Below are 8,638 nucleotides of genomic sequence, written 5' to 3' on the forward strand. Positions count from 1 at the left end.
AAATGGATGGATTAAAGGATGTTCAATCACTAGATTAAGTGATATACTAACTTGAAAGGGCTAGAAACACTTACTAGAATGAAGATATTGAACAAAACTTGGATGACACTTGAGAGGGTTTTTGAGTTTACTCTTTTAGGGTGAAAAATTAAAAAGTGACTAATTTGAGGAGTAAACTCATGCTTATGCATGAGTTCACGGTTTTTGGATGATTTTTCGACCCAAACATAAAAGTTTGGTCGTGAACTTCTAAGACACGAGGTGTTTGCGGTTTTTAAATTTCAAAACCCGAGACGACACTTTCTTTCACCCGTTCGTTTAAAGAATAATATTAAAATAATCAAACGAACTTTAAATTTGCTAAAAATAAGTAATAATGTAATTGACCTATAAATCGACGTGATTGACTTTTAGGGTTTGACCGAATGAAAATTTCAAGTTGTCACACTATTGGAGTCAGTTGCGAAGTAATTAGCCCTATTTATATAGTAGCAGTTTGCCGACAAGCTCGTTCTGATCTTGGACACAGTACAATAGAATCCTAAAGCACTACCATGAACATTATCATGTGTCCGCCTACGGTGGAGTAAGGCACCACCCTGTTGTGCTAGCAGCCAACTCCGACGTTTCAACTTAGTTATCATCATCAAGATATTTACCAAATGTATAGCTTCCCAAACGGTAGACGGTTCCTTTTCCCCCATAGCAATGAAGAAGGGAAAAGTTGATTGATTCTTCCAAAGAACTATTGATGGAATCAAAATTATTACATTGCTATTGTATAAGGATGATAAATTTTGTGATGGAAAATAAAGTATAATCTACAACACGTCTCCAAGCAAAGCAATAAAGATTTAATGTGGAGTTCAATTTAATGACAAGATAAAAAAAATCAAGTTGTCATATCCATGGATAAACAACAATATCATATAAAAGTAATTTGTATATATCCGGATAGGTCTCCCAATTTAGCAACAAGACCATTCAATGCAATTTTTGGTAAACTAATAAAATCTTTGAAGTAGAAATTTAAGAAAATTAGTTACTAGCGTTTGCAATTGAATTTATTTGTTAATATTAAAAAAAAAAAAAAAAAAAAATTAACAACACTATTGATGAGGTATCAAACAGTTATCGAGAAGCTGCAAGAGATTTGCAATTAATAATATATATCGGAATGCAATTTTGATGAAAAAATAATTTTTTAGAATAAAAGATTAAGACATTGGTAAATAATTTTAAAAAACAAAATGGCCGGGTACAAAACTCTTATAATATGGAAAACAAACTGACAAAAGGAAACAAATGTCGTCAATCTCTTCCAAAAAAAAGGGGCATTCCGAGAATCGAACTCGGGACCTCTCGCACCCAAAGCGAGAATCATACCACTAGACCAAATGCCCGGTTATGTATTCTTCTTTTCCTTTAGATTTATATTTCTAAAAGATTAACTTGGCCAATTGACAATATTACTCATATGTGTTTGTGTGTTACTAAAATTATATAACGCCCAAGAACAAAGGAATGAATCCGGAGCAAAGGCATAATGTGGTGAAGAATTTCTTTATAACATTAGTCCCAATGAAATTTCGACACCATTTCTATTCAAAGCAAAATGTGATAATTTCTTTCCACTAAAGATTACAATCGATGATTAACAATATTGGTTTATTACATTATTAATTATTATACAGTTGTTAGTAACGATATGATACAAACAGCCAATGAAAATGGGGTAGTAGACAATAAGATAACCAAGCACAAAATAAAATACAATCAAGGGCAAGGGCGTAAATAAATATAAATATGCATAATATAAGGTAATACAAGTTACAAAAGTGATGGAATCAAATCAAACAGACATTTGTTCCTATTTTCCAAACAACTCGAAGTTTGTGTATCCTTACCAAAAAACTAATTTCTACAAGTTCATAAATAGTCCTTGTGACATTGACAAAATTTGGTGGTATGATGAAAATTTAAAACTGTGAGTTACTAAGAAAAGTAACCATACATCTAGCACTCTGAAACATCCCATCTAGCTTTTGCCATATACCAGACTGAGCCTCTAGAAGCTTATCTAATTTGGAATGTCGTCTCATTGTTTCACCATGTATCTGCATTATTAATACATCAATCCAATCAACTCCAAATCCAATAGAATTAAAATTTGAAAGGCATATGCAAAATCACAAAAGTGCAAAACCTTCAAGAACAATCGGATGAGAGCCTGTATGAATTCAAAGTTGTTCCCATGTGATACTTCATGTATTAAATACTCAAGTAGCAGTTCAAGGATTAACAGCTCTGGTCTCTTTTCAGGTTCTTGTTCTTCATCATCATCAATAATCTGAAGCATCCGTAGTTCCATATCCAATGTTGAAGGAGATAAACTCTTCAGATAATCCGTCAACCCCTCAACTGATCACATACAAAAACACAATTGAAAAGAATAAATACAAACATACAAGTATTATTTTGAGATGATGATGTATGTGTGTGCTTTAGTTTAGGGGCAACCTTGTCATTTTGAAACCACATTTAGGAAGGAGTAACGATAAACTTACAGTTTTTGGTCTCAACAGATGACTGGATATATTGTACAAAGGGTGATGAGGGCAGATTGGTAACTTTATGAAACTGATCATCAGCTTGTGTTCCCTTTTCTTCATGGGTGGTCTGGTCAGTTGTTGTTGTTACCTTAAACAAAATTTCTCCAGAAAGGGAGGGTATTGAAGGTAAAAAGAATGGGGCCTTTTCAGGTTTTTTTGGAGGCTCAATCGGCTTGTTGCGTTCCTGAAAATTGCAATTTGCAAAACTACTTGTCATCACAATAGCCAAAACAATGAATATTTAAGTCGAGTTTTTGAGAGCCAATAATAATATGCATATTTGAAGAGTAAAAAAACAAACCTTAATGATGTCCAAATTGATCAAACTTTGCCACTGGCTCTTGGGTAACATTGAAAGGGTAACAAGATCTGGAATTTGTTTATCAAGCAGCTGAGGAGGCTGAGAGTTGGTGAAAGTAGGTGGCTTATTATCTGAATCACCATCATCTTTAGAACCCTCTTCTCCTCCTACTCCTGAAGAGATGGAAGGCAATTTAACCTTCACCACCTCCTTTCCACTTCCATAAGAATCAATATGTGGGGCCCCAGAAAACATTGCCTGGTTTACCCTGATAACACACACACACACATAACAATATAAATTTCAACTTTTTTTTTATTAAAATCCCAATCATGAAGCATATGTCACTGCTAAAATTGGGCGAATTATGAAGTTTGAGGTATAAGAATAAGAATGGAGCAGAAAATAGAAAGAGCTTACCAGAGATAGACTCCATTCTGATCAACATGAGTTGTAGCCAAAACATCCATATTTGGTGATAAAGACAAGGCAGTTATAGATACATCAACATGTATAGCATCAATCTGCCTTGCAAAAATCACATCCCAAATCCTAAGAGTGCCATCCATACTGGAAGACAAAAGCCATTTTCCATCTTCACTAAAACAAATGTCTGTGATCCTATCAGTGTGACCTTCAAACTTCCGAACCATTTTTAATGCCACCACATCAAACATTCGTATAACCAAATCATCCGTAACACTAGCCAAAAGACCTGAAATCAATCAACAGTGCCTCATCAATTAAATCATCATGTAAAACTACGTGTCCTTTGTGTCATTGTGTGTGTATGATAAAGTTGAATAAGAGGGCAAACATAAATTACCATTAGAACGATGGTAGATGATCTTAACCACTTTGCAACCAATTTCCCACCTTGATTTTAGTTCTCGTCCTTTAAAACTCCAAACCTAAAAAAGCAACATTACTAAGATATACCAGAAACTGGCATTTTAATGTAGTATTTGGTATGATGGAATCAGACAAGGAATGGAATGGTTCATTCCAAAGAAATGGAGAAATAGAAAAACATGTTTGTTTTATGCAGTGGTATGGAATGTGATAGCTTCCATTTTCATAGTTTGGTGCAATATAGCCCATTTTAGTTTATGCATTTTTCAAGGACACCGTTTTTTTAACTTCTCATTATTACAATTATATCCTTCTGCAAAAAAGGAAACATAATATTTTGATAATAGCTTGTTTATGAAGTACATACCTTTACATCACCATTATACCCTGCACTGATCATTAGAGAATTTGTTGAATCACAGGCAACACCAACCACCTCTCCATCATGAGCACAGCTTCCTTTTTCAGACATGTCCACATAACATCCTCTGCTCATACCAGATTGAAGGTTAAATTTTTCAATCCAGCCACCTGCTGTGCCTAGTATAGCAAAATTCCCACATGAACTGATAGTGCAAGCCTGCCATTAAAAAAAAAACATTGAGATATAATGTGGCTCAAGCCTATTTTACTAACAATACATTAATAATGTTGTAAATTATTGTAGTAAAACAAGTAATGATAGAGACAAGTGGCTAAGAATAATTACCTTCACTGGAGCTTGAATATCTGTGGTAGGTGTCAGGATATGCTCACCAAGAACAAAATTTTGTAGCCTCCAAACATATGCATGTGGAGTATCCATATGACAAGTAACCACATTCGACCAATCGCGTTCCCTAATTTCAGCTATTACAATTAACCCCAAAGCAAAACATTAGATGACAAGTTTAAGTAAAAACATAAAAAACAAATTTATGAATCAACTGCGACAGAGCAATGTTAGATTTTGATAAGATAACATACCAACATCAAATGCAATCACAGGCTTCAATTTTATTTCTTCTTGCTGGAAAAAAAACAATTAGAAATGTAAGATGAAAAACATGAATCTTAACAAAACTGTATATGCTAAAAAATAGGTCTGCATGCTCATCATACCTTCACTTTAAGTTTCTTTGCTCTTTTTGTTACATGACGCTGAGAAAGCTCTCTACTTTGTTGATCCTGATTGAAACAATTATAGATACACATACGATGAAAATTTATTATAAAAATCAAGTGTTTAATTTCAATTACACTTTGATGTAAACTACAATAAAGGTAAAACCATACAGAACACATATTATATATATATATATATATATATATATATATGTGTATATATGTATAAATGTGTATGCATGTGTGTATGTGTGTGTGCATATAATACTGTGTGTGAGTGCAAAGATGGTATTCTACCTGAATAACAGAGAAGAGGCGAAATGCACGATCTTGACCAGCAGATAGAATGTGTCTCCCATTAGCATAGAACCTGCAAAGCCTCTCTATCAACATGACAGACAACATATATATATATATATATATATATATATATATATATATATATATATAATATCTTTGGTTCATATATAATATATTAACACATACACATTTTGTATACATAAAAGAAAACAAAAGTAATAGCTCAAAATTCACACTCCATACTGACTTTTTATAATGCATTCATAGTAACAGGTTTGGTGTTATTGTAAACATCTCATTACCTTATACAAAGAGGAGGCGCACTATGACCACTTCGGAACTTTAACAAACGAGGATCACCATCACTTGTATCAAAAATCCACATCTACAAAAGTACATATGAAGTAAGATCCAAGAAGTGCAATGAAATCACAATCATAAGAGATGTTTCATGAGTTTACCTTTATAGAGTTGTCTGCAGATGTACTCATTAACACCGGTTCATTAGCAAAAAAATGCAATGAAATCACAGAGCTATCATGAGCATCTCTGATAACAGATTGTAGCCGCCTCTTTTCAAGATTCCATATGCTTATGACACCAGATGAACCTCCAGATGCTAAAAGAGGTTGACCATCTACAAAATAAAACGAAATTTGAGAAATATAATCATACATTCTTCAACAATCATCAGCCAATGAGATCAAGACAGCTATACATGGTTCTTTTTCACTTAATCTTGACTGAATGACTTAATCGGTTAAGCCAATAAACTTGACTTAACATATTCAAACACTGACCCTTTACCTACTTTCCCTACTTTTTTTCCTCCCAGCTCATCTCATGTTAAAATTGATGAACACTGAAACCTTTTTTTAAATGTATGGGTAAAATGGTCATTTAGTCCCATTCAAACGGTTTATTCAGTCTATAAATAATACAATCCTTATGTACACAGCACTTCATCCAGACATAGATCATTATCCATTCAGACACTTTACCAATACAGGACTTAATGTGAGGGAAAAAAAATCCCCTTACCAGTTCTGAATGACAATGCTGTCACAGCACCTCGAGTAGTTTGACTAAAAGCAACCACTTCTTCATCATAATGAATATTGTGAACATGAATCTTTCCATCAGCACACCCAACAGCAATCACATCTAAAGCTGGAGAAGAAACACAACAGGATATAGATGAATTCCACCCTTTAAACTCATAAAGTTTTTTCTTTGTGCTGATGTTCCAAAGTTGAAGTGAACCATCTTGACTTCCAAAAATCACCTGTTTACATGCTTTCAGTAAGTTAAGTTACTACTAGTGAAGAATATGTGATAAAGCAGCAACAAATGCTACCTTGTTTAAGTAAGTGTCTGGATGCATAATACAACTTGGAGTGAATTCATTATCTAGCAAAATATGTCCAACTGGAGAGGGATTCTCATCAGTTCCTTTGAAGGCCCATATGAAAACATTGCCTTCTACATCAACACTAAGAACATGTTCTCCAAATAGAAGCAACAAGTTGACTTTAGCATTGTGTCTACTCCATGTAGCCACCTGTTTACACGCACAATGCCTTTCAGCTTAATTTGCATAATTGTACTTTTTTCAAAACTATACTTTGCATGAATAAAACAAGATCTTTTTAACAATTTTAAGAAGTAAGAAGGATGTGAATTGAGAACCTGATGAGCACGCTTGAATACCCCAATATCATTTCCATATGCAGCAAATGTATAGTCACGATATGAAGCAAGAGCCCGAATCTTTTTTGCAAGTTGAGGACCTTTAAAGAAAATCCAAATATTAGACTCAGGGATCCAACCACAGACAACAAAATAAAACTAAATGCGACTTCTTTTTAGTTTATTGATAGCAGAACATATATTAAAATTTTAAAATGTATAAGTAAACTTACCAACAAGAACCAAACTGAGCTTAGCACACTGTCAAGCAAAGAAGAACACATGTTATGTTTATTTAGATTAAACAAAACCCACAAAAAAAATATAGAGTCAATACTACAAAAACCAGCAGAATGGAGAAAAAAACAGCTTTCTTACATTGTAAATCTGCCAGGATTTGCCAACACTGACTGTGACAAAGGTCTCTGTGCCCAATCTTTGAACAGAGAAAGGAACGCTGCTTGTAATGTATCCGATTGCACGAAAAGGTTCAAATATCCCCATTTAGCTCTTAATCTTTTCCCAGTTGTTTGTGACACTAGAAGAAAGTGGAATGGAGGGAGGTGAAGAAAGAATTCGAGAAACTAGGGTTTTATTTAAGCTTTCAGCTTTAGGGGTTTATGAGAAAAGGGGAATCATGCGGCGTCTTTCTTAACTGAAAGAAATAGAATCCAAGCAAATGTTGTTCAATAAAACATAGTGAAGCAAATTGAAAACTAATCAAAATAGTCTAATACAAAACCTGTAACAAACAAAAACAATTTCAAAGTTCCGACAATAATCAATATCTCGAAACTAAAAATTTATTGCTAGAAACTTCAAAAGAAAAAATAATAACAGGGAATCAGTGATTAACGAGAGAGAGAGAGAGAGAGAGAGAGAGAGAGAGAGAGAGAGATCAGGTGCAGCGGAGGTTCACTCGGGCGAAGAGTGGAGTGTGATTTTGGGCGGCTAGGTTAGAGAGTCATAAGAGAAGTAATATTTTACCTTGAACAACCTCAGTACCAAAAAGATCAGGACAATACCAAGCAGATGATACGTGAATAGTGATGAGGGAGGAAAGGAAAAGAGCGTTAAGACGACTATATGAAAAAGATTTCTAGGGTTTAGGGTTTATTGAGGGAAGTTCCAGTTTTTATCTGTCAAAACATCCTTACTTTGTCCTGTCATGTGTTGTGAGTTGGGTAAATACATCAAAAATCTTTACAATTTGCTTTAGCGTAGAGGTGCAAGTCATCCGATCGAACTTCGGTCTATTTGGTTTTCTATTTATCCAGTTTAATTAACCGAATAAAAATGTTTTATTTAAATTTTCATTATGTTTTTAAATTGAGAAAATTCAATAAAATATTCAACTAAAGATGAAACGTTTAATTAAAATTAACTCATTAAAAACATAATCCCCATCATATCAATTTCATCTAACTTTTTGTATTATTATAAATATTAATAAAAAAACTCTCAAATTAACATTATAAAACAGATTTTCAAATATTTAAAAAAAAATCGTTATTTTTAAATTGCAAATTTTTTAATTTTTTTAGAAAGCGTGATTTTTTTTTAAATTGATACATGAAATTTTTAAAATTTAGTAAATTCATTAAAAAATGGAATATTTAAAAAAAATAAAAAGAGAACTGTAATTTTTTTAACCAAAAAAAATCAATATTTTAGTAGCATATATGCATATTTTTTCAAATGCATGTATACATATTTCTTATACTATAATACTCGTAAATAAATCATAAAGAAACAATTTTTACTTACTAATTTATAAACA

General features: G+C 33.0%; 1 protein-coding gene and 1 non-coding gene across 3 annotated transcripts; both read right to left on the minus strand.

Moving 5' to 3' along the window:
• Nucleotides 1-1,331: 1,331 nt before the first annotated feature.
• Nucleotides 1,332-1,403, minus strand: TRNAP-UGG (transfer RNA proline (anticodon UGG)). Its single transcript has one exon. It is a non-coding gene; the product is annotated as a tRNA-Pro (tRNA).
• Nucleotides 1,404-1,791: 388 nt separating this feature from the next.
• Nucleotides 1,792-8,018, minus strand: LOC111913547 (U3 small nucleolar RNA-associated protein 21 homolog). 2 transcript variants are annotated; one of them, XM_023909266.2, is made up of 19 exons: nucleotides 7,846-8,018; nucleotides 7,237-7,513; nucleotides 7,092-7,119; nucleotides 6,859-6,959; nucleotides 6,527-6,730; nucleotides 6,211-6,454; nucleotides 5,631-5,806; nucleotides 5,472-5,554; nucleotides 5,167-5,239; nucleotides 4,867-4,932; nucleotides 4,732-4,774; nucleotides 4,475-4,614; nucleotides 4,133-4,345; nucleotides 3,740-3,824; nucleotides 3,334-3,628; nucleotides 2,914-3,181; nucleotides 2,568-2,796; nucleotides 2,207-2,421; nucleotides 1,792-2,117 (listed from the first exon to the last, which is right to left on the minus strand). In XM_023909266.2, the coding sequence occupies exons 2-19, from the start codon at nucleotides 7,360-7,362 to the stop codon at nucleotides 1,980-1,982; spliced, it is 2,727 nt and encodes a 908-aa protein (XP_023765034.1). In that variant the 5' UTR covers nucleotides 7,363-7,513; nucleotides 7,846-8,018; the 3' UTR covers nucleotides 1,792-1,979. The 2 variants fall into 2 exon arrangements, with proteins under 2 accessions (XP_023765034.1, XP_042755809.1); XM_042899875.1 differs by having other exon boundaries at nucleotides 7,237-7,600.
• Between the last annotated feature and the right edge of the window lie 620 nt (nucleotides 8,019-8,638).

The sequence above is a fragment of the Lactuca sativa genome, chromosome 1 (assembly GCF_002870075.4).
Source record: "Lactuca sativa cultivar Salinas chromosome 1, Lsat_Salinas_v11, whole genome shotgun sequence".
In the NCBI taxonomy this organism is placed as follows: domain Eukaryota; kingdom Viridiplantae; phylum Streptophyta; class Magnoliopsida; order Asterales; family Asteraceae; genus Lactuca; species Lactuca sativa.